The 24,782-nt window shown below is 44.7% G+C and overlaps 2 protein-coding genes across 2 annotated transcripts; both read left to right on the forward strand.

The window, feature by feature from the left end:
• Window positions 1-229: 229 nt before the first annotated feature.
• Window positions 230-23,857, forward strand: Txndc12 (thioredoxin domain containing 12). The gene is made up of 7 exons (XM_028888766.2): window positions 230-488; window positions 9,456-9,516; window positions 14,959-15,011; window positions 18,069-18,142; window positions 19,757-19,826; window positions 21,037-21,120; window positions 23,140-23,857. The coding sequence occupies exons 1-7, from the start codon at window positions 398-400 to the stop codon at window positions 23,217-23,219; spliced, it is 513 nt and encodes a 170-aa protein (XP_028744599.1). The 5' UTR covers window positions 230-397; the 3' UTR covers window positions 23,220-23,857.
• Window positions 10,701-12,917, forward strand: Kti12 (KTI12 chromatin associated homolog). Its single transcript, XM_037202792.1, has one exon. The coding sequence runs from the start codon at window positions 11,405-11,407 to the stop codon at window positions 12,458-12,460; it is 1,056 nt and encodes a 351-aa protein (XP_037058687.1). The 5' UTR covers window positions 10,701-11,404; the 3' UTR covers window positions 12,461-12,917.
• Window positions 23,858-24,782: the final 925 nt, after the last annotated feature.

The following is a 24,782-nucleotide window of genomic DNA, read 5'->3' on the forward strand; positions in this document are numbered from 1 at the left end:
GGGAGGGAGGGGCTAGGCTGGAGCTCAGACGCAATTAACAACGGTTCTCCCGAACCTCTCCCCAGCCCCCACCATCTCGGTCCACCTTATCGGGCTGTACTCCGAGGCTTGGACAAACAGGATTTAGGGAAAGCAAACTCGAGATATACTCCCCTATCCTTCTACGTGATCTGCACCTTTAAACTTACTCCATTCCAAAGCGGACCCCGGAGGCACCGCCCACATCCGTCTAACATCACTTCCTCCAGTGTTTGGTGAGGGGGGAAAGAAAAAAAAAAGGAAAGAAATCTGGGAACCGGAGGGGTTGGGCTGAGCGGCGATTGGAGAGCGGAGCGGACCCTCTGCTAGGAAGCCTGTGTTCCCTCAGTCTGGTGGCCCTGCAACTACCACCGTGGAAATGTCGCTTCGTTTCGGGGCCACCTGTTTGCTGTGCTTCAGTTTTCTGGTCCTCATCACTTCTTCAGACGGACGCACTGGGCTTGGAAAGGGTCAGACCTCGTTCTTACCGTAATCTTTACCGACCCCGGGTCCCCTTCTTGTCCTAACACTTTTCTTCTCTCGCTGCATCTTAGGCCACACCAGATTCCTTTTTATCGTCCTCAACTGCTCCGGGGGATTTCTCGGGGTAGGGAGAGAATTTAAGAGAGGGAAGTTGTACTTGAGGGCGCTCTTCATTCCTGGGTTTGGGAAGATAGGGCTCTTAAATTGGGATGTTTTAAGAGTCCCAACATTGTAGTGTTGAGTGTTTGGGAAGCCTTTAGGATCCATCACCTTTCCGCCCGAAGAAACGGGGTCGCTGGTGACCTGTGTTTCAGAGATAGCCGCTTGGGTCTGAAGGTTCCTCACCCTTTCCACGACCCCGCTCCTGATTACCCAGGAGATGCCGAAGAAAGAGCCCAATGAAGGCTAGGTCTTCTGCTAGGTCACCAACAGTTGTCTTTGGTGTAGCTCAGCTAGTGTGTTGGAAGAAACTGATTCTTTAGATCGAGGGATCAGTGATTATGAATGAAGGTTAGGAAGTGTGAACACCGTACTCCATGTTATTACCTACATCTTTTAAACTTGAATACCTTCTCATCAGTTCTTTTTTGAAAGCTGAAATTGACTAACTGGGTGAGTTGTAAATGGATCCCAATCCCGCCTTGATTTTTTTTTTTTTTTGTATACTGACCTTACTGTATGGGTTCCTTCTGCTGCTGGTGGTGGTGGAGGTGTGTATATGTCTGTATGTGTTAAGTGTGGTATCTGACCACGTGTATGCTGGTGCATATGGGCACACCTGACTAGGCCAGAAGAGGATGCTGGGTGTTTTCCTCTGCTGCTTGTACTCCACTTTATGAGACAGGGTGTCTCATTGAACCTGAGCTCACCACCATTTAGGCTGGAGGGGCTGGCCAGTGAGCTCCTGGGATCCCATCCCCAGTGTTGGGAGTTACATGAATGAGTTGCCATGCCAGATTTTTATATGATTAGTTAAGATTTGAACTCAGACCCACTTGTCTTCATAATTATTCTTATCTGCTGAGCCGTCTCTCCAGGCCCAATCATGCTGTTTTTAATTTTAAAGGATTTATTTTTTGTGTGTATGCATGTGTGTATGTGCAAATATGTGGCCCGTGTAGGTCAGAAGAGGGTGTCAGCTTCCCAGGAGCTGGAGGTACAGGCCCTTGTGAGCTGCCTGACATGGGTGCTGGGAACCAAACTCTGGAAGAGCAGCGAGTTCTCTTAACTGTTGAGTCATCTCTCCAGCCCGTTTGTTTGTTGGTGGTGGTTTGGTTTGGTTTTGGTTTTGTTTGTTTTCGAAACAGGGTTTCTCTGTGTAGCCCTGGCTTTCCTGGAACTCGATCTGTAGACCATGCTGGCCTCCAACTCAGAGATTCACCTACCTCTGTCTCCCAAGTGCTGGGATTAAAGGCGTGCGTCACCACCGCCCAGCGGTTGTTTGTTTTTAATGTTCCTTATTTTTGCATTCCTTGCTGGGCAATGCGACTGAGTGGAAATTTAGTGGACCTGAATGCAGTCACCTATGTTAGCATTGATTTTTGGTCACCAATCATATATTGGTCATTGGCTTGGGTACTAGAGACATGGCATTAAACAGACAAAGTTCTTGCATTCATTGGATGTATATTCAAGTCAGAAAGAGGGTGAGAATAGGAGAGATTCATGGCAGATTAATAGGAGAATTTCAGCTTTTATCATATAATGCTGTGGTAGAGTAGGAAGTAAAAAAGCTGAGGAGGACAAGGCAGCTGCCATTTACCTGAGTTAGGAAGGTGAGAAAAGGCTTTTCTAAAGTGAGGTGTAGATTTCCACTTATGAAGGAAGTGATAAACTGCACAGTGAGTCCTATTAGGTCACAATGTCTCAAGTACTGATAATCCTATTGTAAAACAGACTGATTTATGTATTGCTTACATATAGATTCTGTGGACATAAGATGATATCATACTCACCTCACCTCAAAAGAGAAAAAAAGTGCTACCCGAGGCAGGAGTTCCCAAGATGTTGGATGAATATTCTTTCTTCCAGGATGTTTCAATGGCTCCAGCTCTTTCTAGAAGATACCTGGGCGGTTTGCAGAGAGGAAGGACTGAGTGACCTTTCCTCCCCTCCCCCAGCAGTTTTCATTGTGAAGCGCAAACCCAGCAGTTTGGGAGTGTGAACTATACTGGAATTATTAGGCCCAGATTTTAATCTTGGTCAGGCTGATTAGCCAGTTCTGGTCTTCGAGAGGGTTGGATTAGAAATGTGTCCTGAGGGCCTTGCGGCTCTAACATCTCTGAAAACACTCTGTTCTCTGTAGACTAGAAATCTAAAATATATCACCCATGACGAGAAGCATAGTTGACTAACATTTAATTTTTGTATGCTGGCTTCCAGGCACTGATCTGTGCAGTTTTTCATACAGTGGCTAATTTAATTTCATAGTAACTCTATGAGATGGGTAATATTCCCCTTGTCATCCCCATTTCACAGATGAAGACTCTAAAATGAGGCATGAGGAGTTAACTAGTAAGTGGACAGTATACCACTCTGGCCTCCAGTGCAAGGGAAGAAATAGCCATTCCTCTGCTCATCCCGCCTATAATAGAAATAGATGACTTCAGTCTCCGGAATTAAAAGCGGGCACAGTACCACTCCATGCCCCGTTTACAGGCACAGTCCCTCCATGAGACATGCTTTGGTTAGCTGTATTTAGCACTGTGCAAACAATAGAAGGGCTGAACTCGGATTCCAGCTCAGCTTTCCGACTGCAGACATCACTTGGCCACACTGTCACTCTACCTTTCAGGCACAGTGTCCCTATCTCAGGCCTGGCTGCCGCTCTGACACTCGACCTTTCGTTCTCTGGGTTTCACCAGCTGGAGCGTGGGCTGATGATTTTCTAATGTCTTTAAAACAATCTTTAGGACCAAGAGCTTGGACACTGACATAAATACTGTGTTTGGCAATGGCTTTTCCTAATTTAAACATCATCTTGGGGGACAAAAAAGAGCTGCGGACATAGGAGCCTTTAGCTTCCTTTGCAGATGACTGGCAGGTGACACCTTAGGAAACTGGAGTGTCCACAGAGGTGCTGCCATGGCCAGGAGTATGGGTGCTTAAGACTGTGCCTGTGCCAGGTGGTGGTGGCGCACACCTTTTAATCCCAGCACTCAGGAGGCAGAGCCAGGTGGATCTCTGTGAGTTTGAGGCCAGCCTGGTCTACAGAGTGAGTTCCAGGAAAGGTGCAAAGCTACACAGAGAAGTCCTGTCTCGAAAAATCAAAAAAAAAAAAAAAAAAAAAAAAAAAAAAAAAAAAAAAAAAAAAAAAAAAAAAGGAAAAAGGAAAGATATAGCAGAAAATACGGAGTCTGCATATAGGCCCTTTCTCTTTCCCACTTCCTATATTAGCACTGACACATTTGCTAATGAAGATCTCCAGTTGATATTACCCTGAACTGTTAGTGTGAATTTTGTGCATTTTGACCAATGTAATGACACTATTGTTTGCCTGGGCTGCTATAAGTACAATAGATTAAGTGGGGCTCTATTTATCTTTATTCATGTATGTGTGTGTTCATGCATGTGGAGGCCGGAGGTCAGCCTCGGGTATTGTTTTTCAGGTGGCCATCCGCATTGTTTTTGAGATAGAATCACTCTTGGGACCAGGGCTGGCTGGCTGGCTAGTGAACTCCAGGGATCCTGCAATCTTTTCATCCCCAGCACTGGAATTAGAGGCCCAGCTTTGTACATGGATTCAGGACTGAAGTGGGTCTTCCTCCTTGTGTAGCAAGTGCTTTACAGACTGAGCACTGAATTGGATGGTTTAAACAACAGAAATGTATGTGTTTATGATTCTAAAAGCTTGAAAACAAGACCAAGATGTTGGCAGCGTTGGTTTCTGCTTGTTCTGGCTCTTTTCTTCCTCTATTAACATGGTTTTCCCTCTGTGTGTATTTAATCTCTTCTTTCAAGATGTAGGACCAACTTCATTACCTCTTTAAAGACCGTGTCTTCAAACAGTGTCATATTATAAAGTACTAAGGATTAGAACTTCAACATAGCTAGGGAGAGACATTACGCACAGTTCAGGCTATAACAACCTTGATCCAACAATGCACTATAGTATTACAGAATAGCTTGCTGGTATCACAAACCCACATTAACTGGGTTCTGGGGCTCAAACTTTACTGCCTGAGTTAGCTTCTCAGCCCCTGCCTTTTTTTTTTTTTTTTTTTTTTTTTTTGCTTGTTTTTGTTGTTTGATTTTGAAACCAAATTGAATGAATCCCAGGCTGGCCTCAAAACTGAAACACTTAGTATGACACCGAGAACAACCTTAAACTTATGATCCTCTTGTCTCCACCTCTTCACTTGTGGGATTGCAAATATGTGCCACCTTTTCTTTTCCTGGTTTAGGTTTGACGGTTTATTTTATGAGTCCATGAGTTATTTCTCTAAACACTTCGTATGTAGTTTTTGTTCTGTTTTGTTTTTAATTCTGTGGTTGATAAACCTAGTACCTAAAGGCCTCGTGGCCTAGCTCTGTTGCTTCTGATGATTTGCTTTCACACACATACACATATCCAATTTGTGGATCTATGGTGGTGAACTCACAATAGTTGTTCATCATTAACTACCTTAGAGTCCTAATGTGGGGAATGTTTCCTTCCAGAAAGGTTTGATATTTACTGAGGCTGGGAGTGGGTGGGGATGAACTGGGTTTCAGACCTGGAATCCCTCTAGTTTTCTTTTGTGGTTTAATAGGAGAGTCTCACTCAGGCTCATCTCCAGCTTGCCAGATCATAATAGATGTTTGCTTTTGGGGTGGGTGGCCTCACCTTTGCTTGCTCTTCTGACATTGGCTTACTCTGTGTTTGCGGAGGGATTTCCATTGTGGCAGTTGAGTCCGTCCTGAAAGTCTGTTTTATCTAGGATGTCATTGTTTTGTGGGTGGGTATCCTTGCAGGCTCTTCAGTCAGGCATGTTGCCAAAACAGGATCCAATTGTCCAGGTTTGAGGCTTGTGAATAGAGTGATGACGAACACCTTCAGCACCTTCCCGTTCTGGGCATCTTCCCAAATTCACTCTCAATGATTCTTTCTTCAGCGTCAAACTTGGGGCCTTAGGCAGGTGACACTCCCCTGTCTCCATACTGTTGAGATGGAAAAATGATGGTGGTTAGTTTGGATATTGCTCCTGTGTGTTAACAGGAGTGAGCTTTTGTTTCCCTGTGGTAGAACGCTGATAACAAGTAGATTGTAATTCATTTGGGGGAAATAAATTTCTGAAAGACAAATGTAGTCACTGAAAAGGCACAAGGCTGGATGTTAAATTTCAGGTTGGTTGTTTCGCAGTGAGATAACCTAGTATAATTTACTGCCTTCTCGGGAGTCTCAGCTGTAAAGAAAAGCAAAAGCTACTCCATACTGATGTTCACACTCTGTGTTAACACTTTTATAATTTTGTTTGCTATTCAGAAATAACCTTACGAGAGACAATGATGATACCTATCCGAATCTGGGGAAAACTGAGGTCTAGAGAGGGGAAATAGTGAATGATTGCCAAAGTAACAGAGTCGGCGTGTATAATGTGCTGTCCACGTATGAGGTGGTTAACAGTAGCAGATACAGGGAGCATCACAGAAGGGAGGCCAAAAGAGTAAAAGCCAGAGGACGGGAAGCAACGCTGTGAGCTGTGAAATGCTGTCCTCTGGACAGGACATGGCTGTGGCACCACAAACTCACAGCAGCTGTGGCCGCCTGCACACGGGTCTCACAAGCCCCACTCCCCTGGGAGGAGCTATAGGTGTAAGGACCACAGGGGACACAGGACACACCCACAGAGATTTGCCCTAGAGGGACAAAGGGCAGGGAATAAGAGACAAAGACAGGAGATAGAGGACCAGGGAGAAGAAAAAAGGGTGGGGTGGGGGAGATGTTTTCCCTGGAGGGACAAAGCGCTGCCTCTGGAGACAGAGGAGACAGATGTGGCCCATAGGAAAACGACAGTTTTAAGAATTTAACAATTCTCTAACTGATAGAGCCAAAAGGGAGATTTTGATTGCTAGACTTCAGTACTTTGAGAGCTGGACCTTGGTGGTCAGCCTCAGGAGGAGGAAATGGCCAAATAAGGGAATAGACCTTGGTAGCTTCAGGAATGAAATCTATGGTTTGGCCAGGGGGAGAAAGGTGTTAGCCCAGATCGCAGGGACCCTCAAAAGACCACCACGGAGACAGAATCCCGCATGTAAAAGCAAAGAGCCTTCATTTCAAGTTCCAGAGCTTGGTCCCTCTGTCTGTCCAACACAGCGGTGAGAGCAGAGAGCTCTGAGCTCAGGTGGGGCAGTTTTTAATCATAGCAGAGGTTGGGGTGAGGGGATGTCCAGGGTCCAGGACACTGATTGGCTGACAGTTGTCTAGGGGTATCTGTAAAACAAAAATAGGTGTGTGCTAGACTCAAGGGCATCTGGCCACCTTATCTAATGGTCAGAATGTTTGGGATGTCAGGTACTTCTTCATCCCTGGGTGGTGTCAGCTTAAGGCTTTTCCTGGATCTGGGTGTTGCCTGCCTGCCAGTAAGCCTGTCACAGAAGGCTTACTGTGTCTAGGCCCGGAAGCCTGTCCTGGCTGCTGTGTGGTCAAGCTGTTTTGGGGCCCCTTCACAAAAATGACGAAATCTGTCTGAGCCATGTTTGCCATGGGCTTGCTAGAGCCCTTCCAGTATGTTTGTAACCTAGGGGTTGCTGGAGGACTCATTCCTCAATGGTGTAGCCATTAGTAAGTTGCCCTTGCTCAAGTGGGTGACCTCCCACACAGGCTCATGAATGCAATCCTAATTAAATGCGCGCGCGCGTGCGCGCACGCACGCGCGCGCGCACACACACACACACACACACACACACACACAGATAGGAGGGTGACTTAGCAGGAAGAAGGGCTTTAGTGAGAGGGAAGGATAAAAGAGGATACCATATAAATGAAGTTTTGAAAGAATAAATCAATTTAAATAAATTTGTCTAACATTATGATCTCTAGTGTTTTCTGGATATAACGGAAGATTTTTAAGAACTCTTTTACCGGAGTACTTGCAATAGTCATGTGTACTGCTAAGTGCTAGGGAAACAGGAAAAGATACCAGAAGTTTGGTCCCAGCATTTAGGGAATTCTCCCTTGGAATAAGGGAAATGGACACACAAATGTTTAAAGATTCTACCTGGGAAATGTAGTGGGACAAGAGCTGAGTGGTTTGTGAGTGCGTCCTATCAAAAGAAATGCCCCTGGACTTGAACCTCAGTGCTGAGTTGGAGGCAAGGGTGGGCAAGAAAGGCAGAGGTAGACCGATTATGAAACAGCCTGGAGGGGAGAGAATATACACAGAGCTGCATGTAAAGAGGCGGAAATAAATACTTCTGTGTCTTGAGTTTTGAGAGAAGTGTAGAGTGAGGTTACAGAAGTGAGTGGGGTGCTTTTACTTGTCTTTCGCTCTTAAGACAGTCTTTCCTGTAGCTTTAGCTGTCCTGGAACTGTATGTAAACCAGGCTGGCCTTGGAATTCAGAGATCTACCTGCCTGCTCTTCTCCCTGAGTGTACGCACCACAACCAGCCAGGTGTTTTGTTTTGTTTTGTTTGGGTTTTTCCAGACAGGGTTTCTCTGTGTGCCCTGGCTGTCCTGGAACTCTCTTTGTAGACCAGGCTGGCCTCAAACTCTTACAGATCCACCCGCTCCGCCTCCCCAGTGCTGGGATTAAAGGCATGGGCCACCATTGCCTAGCCAAGCCTTGTTTTCTTGTTGAAGCCTTTGTAAGCAGTCTTTTGAGAGTTGACCTTTTACTTGGAACATTAGATATCCTCTGGAATTTTTCTTACTAAGAAAAATTACTAAGATATCCTCTGTCATTTTCTTACTAAGCATTGATGTCATGGGGGCCAGGGAGGTGCATCAGTGGGTAAAGGTGCTTACCACAAATGTTGCCAACCTGAGCTCAGTCCCTGGGACCCACATGGTGGAAAGAGAGGGCCAACTTTTGAAGGTTGTCCTCTGACTTCCACACGGAGGCTGTGGCATATGCATGCCCACATAAAAAAGTAAACAAATGTAGTTTTTTTGTTTGTTTGTTTTTTTGAGACACGGTTTCTCTGTGTAGTTTTGGAGCCTGTCCTAGAACTCACTCTATAGCCCAGGCTGGCCTCGAACTCACAGATCCGCCTGCCTCTGCCTCTCAAGTGCTGGGAATAAAGGCGTGCGCCGCCGCCACCCCACCCCCCAGCTTTTATTTATTTATTTATTTTTTATTTATTTTTTCCAAGACAGGGTTTCTCTGTGTAGCTTTGCGCCTTTCCTGGAACTTGCTTTGTAGACCAGGCTGGCCTCGAACTCACAGAGATCCGCCTGCCTCTAAATGTAGTTTTAAAAAGAAAAAAAATAATTCTGGCTGAATTGTGGGAATAATGACAATTAATGCACCTGACCTCATTTTTTAGTTCCTTATACCAATATTCAGAGGTAGAAATTAGTGTCTTGATTTTATAGATGGTGACATTGGGACTTAAATGGCTTCCTTCAAAACCCCACATACTTCATGTGAAGTGGAGGTACAGATCCATGTCTTTGTGATGCCAAAGCTGCACCGTGTGGCACTTCAGGGATACACTTTCTGGTTACAATGCAGGACATTCTTATTCACTCTTACAGTATTGTTGGCATAGTGTGTGGTACTTCACATCATTATTTAATCTCCCTAGCAATTATTAACTAGATGGTATTATCTCCATTGAGAGGCATGAAAACAGGCGTGGGGAATGTGACAATATACCGAGAAAACAGTGAGCTAGGTGTTGAACGCCAGGCTCTTAGCTTTTTTATTTTTTTTCTTCCTGATTGTGGCTCTATTATAAACATGTCTCACTTCCTTCTGTGTCTATGATCTTTGTTCATTGTATGGATGTTTATAAGGCTCTTTCCTTTTAGGTTTTGGAGATCATATCCACTGGAGGACTTTAGAAGATGGGAAGAAAGAAGCAGCTGCAAGGTATAAAGCATGGTGTCATGCCATTTATAGTAACAAAACTTTCTATTACTTCATAGAATCATTAACTTAGCATTGTTTTCAGGTGAAGGGCCATGTCAAGGCCCCACAAGAACTGAAGTTTTGTTACTGATAACAAAAACTCAGCACTTACTGGGTACTGGGTGTTAAATGATCTGAATTACCTCGTTTAGTTTTCACATTTCTATGAAGTATTGCTACTTTCCTTTTTAGCAATGAGAAATTAAGGCACTCAACAGTTAATTTGCCCAAGATCCCAAGTTGGTATATAGCAGAGCTGAGTTTCGAACATCTCTTCAGGTTCTTTAACTAAAGAGCCTATGCTCTAAACCCAAAAGTTAAACTGTCTACTAGCCTAAGGCTACAAAACTGTCATATTTCAGGCTTATGTACAACAACCCAGAGCTTAAGGGCTGGGGGAAGAGGCAGAGGCCAGGAACTGCCCATTTTACATGGGTTGGTTTCTTTGGTCTTCACAACCTCTGAGATTGGTATGCCTATGAAATAACTTATGTTTTATAGAAAAGAAACCGAAATACAGAAAAGTGAAGTTACCTTGCAGTATTTAAACTGCTATTAAGTAGCAGAGCCAGGACTCTCACGTCTCTACTGTACTGTGTTGGAGACTTACTCCACCCCAGCATGTGTGTCCTGTGTGATACCACACCGCTGGCACAGACATGCTCACACTCACACTTCTGCGCCTACCCAACTACTGCTTGCCATTCCAGAACAGAGCCTACAGTCTCAGGACACTGGTGTCTCAAATGTTCTGCAGTAGAATTGCCAGGTTTAATAACAGAAATAAAAGATGCCCAGCTAAACTTAAATTTTACATAAAGGAACATAGAATATGTCCATGCAGCTTAATGCAACTTAAAAAAAACCTTAAATTCAGATTTAATTGGAAAATCTACATTGTCTTTGACAACCCTATCCAAGAGGAAAATTCCCATTATTCTTTCAAGTTAAAAATTAAGTAATTTGCCGGGTGGTGGTGGTGGTGGTGGTGGTGGTGGTGGTGGTGGTGGTGGTGCAGCACACCTTTAATCCCAGCACTAGGGAGGCAGAGGCAGGCGGATCTCTGTGAGTTCGAGGCCAGCCTGGGCCACAGTGTGAGTTCCAGGAAAGGCGCAAAGCTACACAGAGAAACCCTGTCTCGAAAAACAAAAACAAATTAAATAATTTGACCCGAGGGTGTAGCTCAGTGGTAGGGTCTGCATGAGGCCCTAGACCAGCACCCCTCTCCCAAACAAATAGAAACAAATTAAAATATCAGTCAGTTCTTCAATGAGTTTTCTGGGCAGCTCTCCACTTTTGTTCTTCACACTAATGCACGGCTACCCATAGCATTTTTTACTGTGTCAGGACACTTAATTCTCCCAGTTAAGACCCTTAATTTCCTTAGGGGAACAGTTTTATGTTCATATCATACCATGGAAAGATGTTGACGATTGAAGTAGTTGTTATGAGTGTTATGAGTAAACCTCTACTAAGAGCTACGAGGTGTAAGAGAAGTCCTGAATAGAGAAGCATCCTTTGTAAATTGCTTTCCGTATGCTAAATCTGGTGCTAGTAATTTTGTAGAATGCCCATTAAATCCTAATTAATAAATAGGCATTTTCTTTGACGGCAGGGCAATCATCCTCTTAGGCCTATAACATTTGGTGTCAATAACCGATGCCATTCTAAACTCCGCGTCTCCTCCCTGAGAATTTCGGTCCTTGAACTAGTCGGTTTAGCGTTCCCGTTTCCATAGAAACAAATGCTTGTAACCACGTGTGTGGGGGGGAAACAGGACGTCCGGGCTTCACTTCCGGCTCGTGCCGGAAGTTGACGCAGCGTCCGCACATGGGCGGCCCCAGAGAACATGCCGCTCGTGGTGTTCTGCGGGCTGCCGTCGACCGGCAAGAGCCAGCGTACGGAAGAGCTTCGCCGGGCGCTGGTCAGCGAGGGCCACACGGTGCACGTGGTGGACGATGCTTCGGTGCTGGGCAATCCGGACGCGGCGGTGTACGGCGACTCCGCCCGTGAGAAGACGCTGCGCGCCGCGCTGCGGGCCGCGGTGGAGCGGCGCCTGAGCCGGCAGGACGTGGTCATCCTGGACTCCATGAACTACATCAAGGGCTTCCGCTACGAGCTGTACTGCCTCGCGCGGGCCGCGCGCACGCCGCTCTGCGTAGTTTACTGCATACGCCCGTTCTGGCCGAGCCGCAGGCCTCAGGTGGCCGACGCCACGGGTGACCGCGGCCCGGCTGTCAGTGTGAGCTGGAGGTCGCGCGCCGAGGAGGGGGAGAGACCTCCGGTGGCCGGCGCTGCCGGGGGACAGCGCGCCGCCAGCCCGGTTGCAAATGGGGCAGGCCTGCCGGCTGTCCCCCGGGAACTGGATCCAGAGGAAGTCCCGCCCTCAAATCTTCCAGCCGGAGTCACTCCGGAGTCGGAGCCATCTGCAGAGCCTGCGTCCAGTGCCTTTCCTCCCGAACTTTTGGAGTCCTTAGCGCAGCGCTTTGAGTCTCCCGACTCTCGGAACCGCTGGGATCGACCTTTGTTCACCGTGGTGGGCTTAGAAGAGCCATTGCCGCTGGCTGAGATCCGGGCTGCTCTGTTTGAGAACCGGGCCCCCCCACCCCATCAGTCGACGCAGTCCCAGCCCCTAGCCTCTGGCGACTTTCTGTACCAGTTGGACCAGGTTACGAGCCAGGTCTTGACTGCTCTGATGGAAGCACAGAAGAGCGCTGTACCCGGAGACGTGTTAACACTCCCTGGCACCACTCAACACCTCCAGTTTACCCGGCCCTTGACCTTGGCGGAACTGAGTAGCCTCCGTCGCCAGTTTATTACCTACACAAAAATGCATCCCAACAACGAGAACCTGCCTCAACTGGCCAACATGTTTCTTCAGTATCTGAGCAAAAGTTTGGACTAATAGCGGTAGTGGGAGGCGGCGATGGCTCCTGTCTTTACTCCACTGTACTCTGTCTAGGAAGAATGGTCCGAAGGTCTACAGAGCGTACAGAGCGTACTGTAGTACTAGGATTGCTACGTTGAGTGACTCGTTTTCTTGACTGCCTCTGTGCGTGTCACATCTGAGTGTATAGCATGAGCTGAGGCATAGGAGCTCCAGAAATCTCAGGTGGGCAGAGTTTTTCTTTGGTTGGGCTCAAAGAAAAGGATGGAGGAGAATTGTTTTAAATCAGCTGAGTAGAAAACGAAGACGATACAGTTTTGTATGGCCCTTCTTTCATACAAGTTTTTTTTTGAGTACAGTACTTCTTGCTATCTATCCTGGAGCTTCGAACACAGGTGCATCTTTTGTTCTGGGAAACTGATATTTGTGTAAGACAACCATTAGATATTTCTTCTAATAAAATCTTTTAAAGTTGTCTGCTGGACTCTTAATTTAATGTTATCCCTGCAACCTAATACTTTTTATATACATGTGTTGTGGCATGTCTTTGGCTGATAGTATTTTTATATGAGAGGCTCAGTTGTTTGGCCTATACGTTGTGGTACCTCCCATAACGATTGTGCTTCATCGTCATCTTAATTTTGTTGGTAACAAACGGTAAGTACTGGATCGCCGTTATCTATATGATTTTTTTCAGACTTTTGCCTTGAGAAATTTTTGTGTGGAGTGCACACATGCTCAATAGGATGAAGGGTAGCCATCACAGAACCTGTGGAGGATTAACTAGCTGCTGGGAGAAGGTGCTTTTGGAAGACTGTAGAAAAGTTAGTATTTGAAATACCGCTGTAGAAAAATGGTATATTTTTATGTATAATAACATTTATTATCTAGATGGCTCTTCTAAATGAAGGACACTATAATGAACATTGGTTTTGGAATCAGTCTTTTTGTTAGATTATAAATGGCAGAACTTAAACCTTATGTGGTCTGTTAATCTCTTGGGAGCCTTGATCTTTCTGGGTGGGGCTGGGGATTGAACCCAGAACCTTGTACATGCTGGGCATGTGCTTTATCTACCATTGAGCTACATCACAGATTAATTTTCTCCTTTCTGTGAGACCATTAATGGTATCCACCCTAGATGAGTGTGTTGGCATATGCTTGTAATTCTAGCACTCAGGAGGCTGAGGCAGAAGGATTGCCATAGGTTTTAGCCCAGTGTAGGTTACATAGAGACCCTGAATCAAAAGTACAAGGACAGATGAGATGGCAGGACGTGCAAGAGTGCTCGCCTCCAAGCCTAACAGTCCAAATTCAATCCCTGGGACTTACACTGTGATAGAAAACCTGTGATCTCCAGTGTACATGCTCTCTTCCTTCCTTGCTAGGCCTCCCAGGAGCATGCATGGATGCAAATACACTCAAATATAATTATTACGCCAGGCAGTAGTGGCAGATGTGTTTAATCCCAGCACTCAAGGAGGGAGAGGCAGGCAAATCTCTGAGTTCCAGGACAGCCAGAGCTACACAGAGAAACCTTGTATTGAAAAACCAATAATAAGTAAGTATAATTATTTTTCACACTCAAGTAAATGTAATTATTCATTGAAGTGCAGGTTCTCACTATGTAGCCTTGACTGGCCTGCAACTCACTATTTATACCAAGCTAACCTCAGATTCAGAGATCAGCCTCCAGACTGCTGACATTAAAGCCATGTGTCACGATGCCTGGCCCATAATTACAAGTTTTTAAAGTTTCTACCCTAGTGATATTTGTGGAGCTATGTAGTTTAATGCATTTTAGTTATGGTCACCTGCATCCTGCCATCTCCTTACCCTTGTCTTTCTCGTGTGGTTTATAAGCCTTTGCAAATATCAAAGGCCCAAGTCAGTCCATTCAGATTTTTAGTAAGTCTAAGGTGAGGCAGCTAAACAGTTCACCTAACACTTACTAAATGAGCTAATCATGTAGACTAGCACTGGCGTAGAGTGAATGCTGTGTGTTTGAGATCAATAACGATGCATGTGGTGGACATAGCAGATGTAAAGAGACATTCTAAGTGTCATGGAGAAGGTGATGGAATAGTGCTGGACACCTAAGCTCAAGCTGTCACACTTACACAGCAAGCATTTTACCCACTGGCCCTGTTGATAATTTATATCCTAATTTTTTACTTAGATGCTAATGGAAGGTTTTTATTTACATGTTCAGTTGTGTAATAATCACTTAGAGATACAGTAACATCTAAGATATTATAATTTGATGTTTTTCTTCTATTCCACTTTTTTCTTCCTACTTTTAAAGCCAAATTTGCAGAACTAATGGAAACAGAATTTACAATCGTTTTTCTGATAATAATCTGTTAGTGAAATAGTTGGATTGTTTTACAGTTTCCCAACTGAAGCCATACAGCAGCAACATTTATATGCAGTACTCTGACTCAGTGAACTGCTTGTTGTTTTGTTAGCGTACTTTTGAAGGATTTTACTAGAATATAATTTCTTTGTTTTTTAAGTGGCTTGCCCCTGATGGTGATCATCCATAAGTCTTGGTGTGGAGCTTGCAAAGGTAAGTTCAAATGTTTCACTCTGACATCAGGCTTGCTGGCAGAGCATTGCTGATTTCCTTGAACAATACCAAATCAATTCGACACTTTCTCCCTTCATGAAATTTGCAGTTATTTTTGCAGGAGGCTTGGGGGGTTGGGGGGTGGGACAATTAAGATACAGTTCACGTGGTGTATGGAGTTAAGTATTTTAATGTCATGGACAGTACATCTAAGCAGAATCTGGAATTCTGTACAGAGGGACATAAATGGTTTAGGGAAGGAAAGAATCAGTCAGAACCAGAGGATATTTGACTGTGGCGTGTTCTTTCTGCCTGCCATGTTACCAGTCAGGGTTTATTTTCACTGATACACTACAACTAGTGAAATCCTAGTTGAAAAGAATCCTGTAATCCCTGCACTCAGGAAGCTGAAACAAGCATTGGCACAAAGTTCGAAGTCACCCTGGACAACAGAGTGAGTCCTTGTCTCAAAAAATCAGATCAATAAGAGGAGTGTAAAAGCCAGCTACTGTAGTGCATATCTGTAATCCCAGCACTTGGGAGCCTGAGGCAGGAGGATCAGAATTTCAAGAATAGCATGAGTTCCATCGAGAGACCCTGCTTTTTCTTTCTTAACTTTTTAAATTTTAGTTTTTCTTTAGTACACATTTGTTTATATTTCATTTTATTTATGAGTGTTTTTTGCCTGCATGTATATATGTGTACCACACTTAGGCTTGGTGCCTTCAGAGGGCAGAAGAAGGTAGATCCCCTAGAACTAAAGTTACAGAGGATTGTAAACCACCCTGTGGATCCTGGGAATCAAACTAAGGTCCTCTGCAAGAGCAGTAAGTGTTCTTAACCGCTGACCCATTGCTCCAGCCCAGCATTTTATTTTTTTTTTTTTTTTTTTTTTTTTTTTTTTTTTTTTTTTTTTTGGTTTTTCGAGACAGGGTTTCTTTGTGTAGCTTTGCGCCTTTCCTGGGACTCACTTGGTAGCCCAGGCTGGCCTCGCCAGCATTTTATTTATATTTATTGTATGGGTGTTTTGTGTTGTTTTGTTTTGAGACAGGGTCTCATGTAGCCCAGGCTAACTGTGAACTCACTGTGTAGTGAAAGATGACCTCAAACTTTAGATCTTCCTGTCTCCCCCGAGTCCTGGAATTACAAGTATGTGCCACTCTACCTGGGTACTAGGGATCTAAGCCAGGGCACTGCATGCTGAACACTTTCCTAACTGAGCTACACCCCCCAGCCCAAGAGACCCCATTATTTAAAAAAAACAAAACAAGGGCTGGAGAGATGGCTCAGCCGTTAAAGGCTAGGCTCACAACCAAAAAAACAAAACAAGAAAACAAACAAACAAACAAAAAACAGCAAAAACAAAACAAACCCCAGAGGTGGTGTTGCGCCTCCTTATCCCAGCACTTGGGAGACTGGGGCATGAGAACTCCAGTGAGGTCCAGGACAGTCTGGGTCATAGTGTGAGGGTCAACACCGCCCCCCTCATCAACTACTAATATTGTGGCTCCTTTTTCTATAGAAATAACTTTGAAATATAACTATAAAAAGCAAACTGCCGAGGCCAAAGAGATGGCATATTGAGTAGAGACACTTGCTACACAAGTCTGGCATCATGAATTTGATTCTTGGAATACATGTAAAGGTGGAAGGAGAGAACGAACTCCACATAGTTTTCTTCTGACCTCCATGTGTGCTATATGGCACATGCATACACGCACACGCGCATTTACAGTGTGGAGGTCAGAGGACAACTTGTGGGGGTCCACTCTTTTCCCACGTCGGTTACAGGGATTGAACTCAGGTCATCAGGAGTGGCAGCGGGCATCCTTACCCACTGAGCCATCTCTTCTGCCCATAAATAATCTTTTTGTTTTTGGGGGTGCAGGGTCTCACTATGTAGCCCTGGCTGTGCCACACCTCACTGCATAGACCAGGCTAGCCTCAACCTGACAGATGTCCTCCTGTTGTGTCCTTGATTAAAGACTTGTGCTACCACACCCAGCTCCCCACTGTCCTTATTTCATAAATGAATCCCAGTTGTGGTCATATCACAACGCAAATGTTACAAGCAGGGTGAGAAGCTAGGCGCCCAGTTCTTGTTTTATGATTATATTTTTAAAAAAACATTCTTGTCCTTATTACTTATTACTGTTGTTTGAGACAGGTCTCACTGTGTGGTTCTGGCTGGCCTGGAACTCAGAGAGATCCACCTGTCTCTTGAGTCCAGAGCTCTGGGAGTAAAAGTGTGCTATACCATGCCTGGCTTTTTTTTTTTTTTTAAATTGGGACAGGTCTTGCTATGTTGCACAGGTTGGTCTTAAACTCAAGTAGTTCAAGTTACCTTTCTGCCTCTATCTCCCCAATAGCTGGGTCTACAACTGTGTACCATCGTGTTTTCTGGAGTTCTTTGTTCTAACTGTACATGTTAAGGACATGTACATTTGTGTGCATGTGAAGGCTGGAGATCAACCTTGAATATCTTTTCCAATTGGTTTCTATGTTTCTTTTTCATTTTATTTATTAACCTTGTGTATGTACTCACATGATGTGTGGGTAAATACCAGAGGATAACTTTGTGTATCGGTTTTCTCCTACCTTTTCATAGATTCTGGGGATCAAATTCAGGTTGCCAGGCTTGCAGGGCAATTGCTTTAACTGCTGAGCCATATTGCTGGTCCCTACTTAGATTTTTGAGGCAAGGTCTCTCACTGGAACCTGGAGCTACCAGATTAGGTAAGGCTGGCTAGCAAGCCAGTCAGTCCCAGGGATCCTCCTGGATGCTGCAATTACAAGTGCGTGCTACCATGCCCTGTTTTTTTGGTGAGCACTGGGCATTGAACTTAGATCCTCAGGCTTGCATGCAGCACTTTACAGACTAGACCATCTTCCCAGCCCTCAATTCTAGTTTTTTTAGACTTAAAAGTTTCGGTTGTATGAGTTAGTTTAGCAATTACCTGACCCATCAATGAGAATTAGTGATGTTTATACTCAGTAGGGTTTAAGTTTGATAATATTTCTGTCATTGCAAAATGTTTTCTTTTTTTTTCTCCCTAGCTTTAAAACCCAAATTTGCAGAATCTACAGAAATTTCAGAACTGTCCCATAATTTTGTTATGGTAAATCTGGAGGTAAGACTTCAAGAGTTACACACACACACACACACACACACACACACACACACACACACACACACACACCAACCTCTGTGATTTTGAGGTATTGTTTTAGACTTAGTATAAAGTGATACTGGGCAGAACTGGCTACTTGTATATGTTGTTTTTCTCTTGACCTCTGATGCTAAGGTTTACACGAGAGCTGCATTAGAAAGCCATCCAGCATCTGGAGAGGAAGTAGGAATGGCGAATTTGACTAGGTGCCTAAAATCTGGAGACTTTTCATCCCTAGCTTCTGATTATGATAGATTTTACATTTTCATAGAGCTGCTCTGTAGCCAGCCATATATAGAAGCTACAACATCCTTCAAATTGTGGTTCAGTTGAGCACCTACTAGATGCTTGGCTGTGTTAGCCTTTTATGTGCAGCCTTAGAATATCAAGTCTTAGAAGGGATTTTTTTTAGGTCATTGGTATTGTCCCCACTTCATAGACAGGTCTGAAGTCAAGTGTGTGATTCTGTCAAAATCCTAAGAACCTAAAAAAAAGAGAAAATACTTTGACCAAGGTGTGTTCCCTTCCAGGCCATATTCTTCAAGTGTGGTACCATGTAATAGTTTATGATAATGCTTCTAGACATTAAGTTTCTTTAAAGAGATTGTTTGCTTAAACCTAGGTCCAAGAGTCTTTGGAATGTGTAAATAGTCAACATTAAAGCATCCAGCATGTATAGACCAGTGCTAATTAAAGCAGTTTAAATAAATGATCCTATTTTTTAAATATATAATTTATTTTTGTTTTATGTTCATTGGTGATTTGCCTATATGGATGTGTGTGTGAGGGTGTCAGAAGCCTTGGAACTGGAGTTACAGACAGGTGTGAGCTGCCATGTGGATGCTGGGTCCTCTGGAAGAGCAGCCAGTGCTCTCTCCAGCCCTCATAATGGCCCTATTTAATCCCTGTAAATGCTACAGGCTATAAAATTACTGTTTATTTCCCATGAACACCATCATTACTTTCTGGGGTACACTGGGATTTCTCATTCAAAGAGGACAAGATGTCTCCAGTGAATATTCTCCAACTTCAGAAAATGTAGTAACAATGTCAGTCTTACTCATTCAGGAAATACTGCGTTCGAGTCAGTGATACAGGATTGGGAGTGCAACAGTGAACAGAATTCCTTCATTGAAGTAACATTCTAGCATGGGAAAACCAATAAAATGAAATACATCAGATGGTAGTTAATGCTATGGCTGAAAGTTAATGGTGAAGGAGATAAGATTACTAACAATTTAAAATAGGCAATTAGGAAAGAAAATTATATTTGATCAAAAATCAGAAGCAGAAAAGGGAGTGAACCCAGTGGATGGTGGACAAGTGTGTCCAGGCAGAGCAAGTCTAGAAGCTCAAGTTATGAGTGTGTCTGGTTTGTTGAATGGCAGTAACAATAAGCAGGTTAATGTGGCTAACGATGCCTGAACAAGGTAGAACATGAAGTTTAAGACGTGCTAGGGGGGCATGAGCAGGTCACATAGAGCCTCCTGGCCCGAGCAAGCCTGGAATCCTCTGGGAGGCTTTGAGAAGAGGAGGAATATGTTCTTATCTAAGGTTTATATTTAATCTTAACAGGATGAAGAGGAACCCAAGGATGAAGATTTCAGCCCTGATGGGGGTTATATTCCACGCATTCTTTTCTTGGGTAAGGCAAAAGAGCCTGTTGGGTGACCCAAAATAAGATGTTGGTAGAGAAATGAATGATAAGTATTGGAATTATACTGGTGACAAACTGAAGTGTCCAAAAACCAAGCAGTCAAGAATGAGGGACCTGGGGCAAGATGCTGCATGCATGCCTATAATTCTAGCACTGAAGGATCATGTGTTTGAGGCTGGCCTGAGCTCCAGAGAGATCTTGAGATAGTGATGGCCAGAAGAATATGAGTGAGAATGAGCAAAGCTTCTCCCATTAACTAACCGCTGTTATCGGGAAGCATAAAGGGTGTGGCCTTCTGTTGAGTCACTCAGAGTCATTTGGACATCACCCATGTATCAGACATGGTGTTAGACACTACTAGGAATAAGTAAGTAGTTCCCACCCTTGGGTCTGTATGCAGCTAAACCAATGGAATAGCATAATCAGGCATGTGTCTTTTAACATTTTTTTTTTTTTTTTAAAGACAGGATTTCTCTGTGTAACAGCCTTCACTGTCCTGGAACGTGCTTTGTAGACCAGTCTGGCCTTGAACTCATATAGAGATCCACCTGCTTCCGTCTCCCAAGTGCTAGGAAAGGTGTGCACCACCACGCTTAGCTTTGTTTTTCAACATTGGTGGCACACATCTGTGATCCCAGCCCTAGGAGGTAGGAGTTCAAGCCCAGCCTCATTTGGAAGTATGAGCCAGGTGCATGCCTTTAATCCCAGCACTGGGAGGCAGAAGCAGGAGTTTGAGGCCAGCCTGGTCTGAGTTCTAGGACAGCCAGGGCTACACACAGAGAAACCCTGTCTCAAAAAAAAAAAAAAAAAAAAAAATGTTTGAGGCCATCCTAGAAAACATGAAATCCTTTCTCCAAAAACAAAACAAAAAACAAAAACAAATAAACAGAAAAAAACTTTAAAGATTAATATACAGAAAAATTTTTGCCAGATTTAATGGGTGATACAAATAAGAAAATATACTTCTATCATTATCAAGCAGAAAGGGAATAGCATTTGCCAAGGTACAGGTGGAAATGATAAGCTATGTTCAAGGAAATACATGGAATTTCTTAGGATTATAGCATGAAATTTCAGTGTGGTGACATGATGAGCTGCTGAGAAGGGTCTCATCTCCTGAGGGCCTGTCTACCAAATGGTGCTCAAAGTACCTTTCTGTTGTCATTACTGCAGTCCTCATACCATTTGTCTTCAATAGATCCCAGTGGCAAGGTGCGGCCTGAGATCATCAATGAGAGTGGAAACCCCAGCTACAAATATTTCTACGTCAATGCTGAGCAAGGTACAGTCCTGAGAAAGGGGGCAGAGGGGTTGATCCCAGGCCAGGTCTGACAGGAACCTATCTCTCAGCCTGTTGGCGGAACAACTTCTATATGACTAGGTTTTGGCTAGATTCCATATCAGATACAATTAGAAGATAAAACTGAGCCATTGGAAAGCTAATGACTGGTTAAAAGCTGAAGTGGGTGGTGTGTAAAATGAACAATAAATTTCTTAATTAAAAAAAAGCGGAAGGGTTGGAGCTTATGGAGGTGGTTGCTGGCTGCTGGCCTCAGTCAGAGTTGGATTTGATTTTTTTTTTTTCATTGCACCTGTACTGTTCTTAGAAGAATCCAGAGGAAGAGGAATGCGAACTGTTAGCTGAGCAAGGCAAAGCAGTTTCCTAGATAGTAAACTAAATGGACAAGCAATCTAAGAATTTGTCTCTGGCTCTGGCAAGATGGCTCAGTGGGTAAAGGCACCAGCTGCTAAACCGGACGACCCAAGTTCATGTCCCAGAACCGGTAGAAGGAGAGAACTGACTCCTGCTAGCTGTCCGCTGACCTCTACACGGGTGCTGTTGTACATTAGTGCTATTGCACACACGCTCAAAATAAATAAAAAATGTAGTGCAAAATAATAATGTGTCCCTAGAAAGACACCAAGACAATTCGAACTATGAAAATGAGCGTGGGGGTGGGGTAAGACTTGCTAGGAACATGTATGTAGCTTGAGTCCGAAGAGTGAGTTGTAGTCAGCTGAAAAGGGAAGGCACATTGCAGGCAGAGGGGATGGCATGGCACAGAGGAGGAAGGAAGGCTGAAGTATCTGCCTCACTTCTCGGTCTCTTGGGTCTGAAGCGCTGTCATTCTAGAGGCAGGGGTCGGAGTCACTGCGTCCCCCCACCCCCAGCCTTTAAAGGATAGCCGGGTAATTGCTTGCCAAGTTGCGACATATCACTTTATTGTTAGACTGCCCGGTCACTGGTCACTTTGTAGTTGTCCGTGGAACTCTTATTCCTAGATGGGGAAGGGGAAGAGATAGAGAGGTGTTATGTCTCTGTCCTCCAGGTAAGGAGGATGCACACACCGTAACCAGTGCAAGTACCCGGAAATGGCGTCAGATGCAGTCTTCGGCCCTAAGACTCTGCAATTGCTCTCGTCATCCCTACACTTACCACAGTCCAAAGGGAAGCACAGGCCTTCCCAGAGTTCTCACAGCTTGGTTGGCATGAGACTGGAAACATTCAAACTGCCTTTGCCAAGAGCACAAGTAAAACATAAAGGAAAAAACTATGTTAGCTGCTTTAATGAGCATGCGTGGGTTTGCAAGATTCCCAAGACAGGCTGGTCGGCCCAGCTCCCACCTTGCTGTTGTAGAGCCACCACCCCTAGGCCTGCACGGCCCTCGCTGCCCTCCCGGAAGTGCAAACGGGTACATAGGAGGGATTCCTGAGAGGCAGGAGACATTCGACTGCCTCCGGCTTTCCCCAAGCTTCTCTTTTTTTCCCCCTGAGAACTTGACTTTTTCTGTTGTATTGATTAATAGTAGAAATGACAAGCCCTTCAGGAAAGGTCATGTCCTCTCGTGGTGTGCACGTGCATGCGTGTGTGCTCACACCCATCACCATCTCTACGGGGAATGAGATAAATGCAGCAAAGGCCCAAGGGGGCAGCAGGAAGGTGTCCCCTCTTCCCCGAGTGACAGCTGAGCATGTGCAGCCATGATAGGCGTCAACAAGAACACTACAGGGTTAACCAAAGTAACAGTTAGGATTTCTATAGGTCTTAACAGTTTATGAAACACTTATTATCCGTGCTCTTTGCTTAATTTTCCTAACAGTCTGATATAAGTGGCATTCTCTCGCTTTATAGACTGGGAGGGAAGAGAGATCCATGACATGATAGACCTGAAATCCAGAAGTAGATCTTGAGTTCGGGTCTCTTATTTCTCTCCTAAAACATTTAAAGTCTATGCTTGTTGTTAGATGCCAGCTGCTAAAGATGACCCATGCTTACCCCGCCCCTTACCTCTATTCCAGTTGTTCAGGGAATGAAGGAAGCTCAGGAGAGACTGACAGGTGATGCCTTCAGAGAGAAACACCTTCAAGATGAGCTGTGACGTGAAGGAGTGTTCTGGAAGAAAAGCAGCAGGGAGGGAGTCCCAAGGAATCACCCAGAAGAGTTAACCACCAGGAAACGGAGCTTTTCCCTACGCCGTCGGAGGGGTTCTCCCTGGGGAAGAGGCATGCTGACAAAACTGGGCTGTGCATCCGCAGCATGGCCAACCGTCTTCTGCTCCCTCTCCTAAAATATCCATCCCTTTGAATGGAAAGGATGAAACTCTGATACAAAACTTGAGCCACTCACTCCGTGTCAGTATTTGAGTCTTTACCCACTTCCTCCTACTGTGTTCATGCTGAAGTGAACGGAGATGTGAAGTATCTTTTCTATAGTGTTTTTTAAGAAGACATTCTCCTTTTCTCTTGGTGATAATCCCGGGCTTCTTCCTGAATTCCTGTGCCCTTCCTTCTCTGCTCAGGCCTCCCCGTTCGCATGATTGTGTGTCAAGAACGGCGTGTGCTGGGACTCGGCCCAGCTGGAAGCATGCTTTCCCTGGTGCTGTTGGAGACGCTCAGTCCTTCAAGCCCTGTATGAGCCATTTTGTCAGTTCATCCACTCTGTTTTTGTACTGGGGTTAAAACAAAAGCAAAATATAGTAATTATTTCATTAAGCTTTAATAAAACTTTAAACAGAAAGGTGCTGTGGTGGCCTTTCATTATTAGAAAGGGAAGAAGGGCCGGCCAGTGGTGGCCCACGCCTTTAATCCCAGCACTGGGGAGGCAGAGGCAGGCGGATCTCTGTGAGTTCGAGGGCAGTCTGGGCTACCAAGTGAGCTCCAGGAAAGGCGCAAAGCTACACCGAGAAACCCTGTCTCGAAAAACCAAAGGAAAAAAAAAAAAGAAAGAGAAAAAGAAAGGGAAGAAGGGCTAGCTAGCTACAGTAGAGGATGAGGAAGAAAACTGGTCTCTACTAAGAGTCCTAGCCTAGGACCCCTGCTCCTCCACCTACATCCAGGTGAACACCAGGGCGTTTCTTTTGTTACTATTATCTTACGTTGCTCAGGTGTTCTCAAACTCTTTGGCTCAAGTGATTCCCCCATATCAGCCTCCTGAGCTCTTGGGATATAGATGAGAGCCACCTCTGTACTTTTAAAGCCTGAATTCCCTCTGCCTGACTGAAATAGTGCAGGCCTTTTCTCTTTCCTGGGCCTATGGTGACAGCCCTGTAATGCCTACTTGCCTGTGATACTCTTTCCTGTAGCCCATCTTCCTTGCCTTCTCCAGAGTAATCTTTTCAGGACACTAATCCATGTCATTCCCCTGCTAAAAACCTTTCCTACTACCTTCAAGATTATGTTACTCCCTTAAAAATGTTGGGCTTTGGGCTGCCAGGCATCTCTTAATTGCTTACTGATTGCTCCTGACAGCCGTGAGGAAGGTACTATTGTAGCCTTTATTCTACAGAGTACTTGTGGGTTATGTGTATGTGTGTGCAGGTGCTTACGGAGGCAGAAGGGAGCATCAGAATTCCAGGAGTTAGTGTCACAGGCAGTTGTGAGTCTCATGACGTGGGTGCTGGGAACTGAACTCTGCTCCTCTGGAAGAGCAGCAAGTGCTCTTT

Source organism: Peromyscus leucopus, chromosome 2 (genome assembly GCF_004664715.2).
Source record: "Peromyscus leucopus breed LL Stock chromosome 2, UCI_PerLeu_2.1, whole genome shotgun sequence".
Classification (NCBI taxonomy): Eukaryota; Metazoa; Chordata; class Mammalia; order Rodentia; family Cricetidae; genus Peromyscus; species Peromyscus leucopus.

Bases quoted from the DNA above. Each gene is read 5' to 3' on its own strand.
- Kti12 (XM_037202792.1), top strand. From the start codon at position 11,405: ATGCCGCTCGTGGTGTTCTGCGGGCTGCCGTCGACCGGCAAGAGCCAG.
- Txndc12 (XM_028888766.2), top strand. From the start codon at position 398: ATGTCGCTTCGTTTCGGGGCCACCTGTTTGCTGTGCTTCAGTTTTCTG. The intron at 9,517-14,958 runs GTATAAAGCATG...TTGTTTTTTAAG, and splicing joins AAGAAAGAAGCAGCTGCAAG to TGGCTTGCCCCTGATGGTGA. The intron at 19,827-21,036 runs GTAAGGCAAAAG...TGTCTTCAATAG, and splicing joins TCCACGCATTCTTTTCTTGG to ATCCCAGTGGCAAGGTGCGG.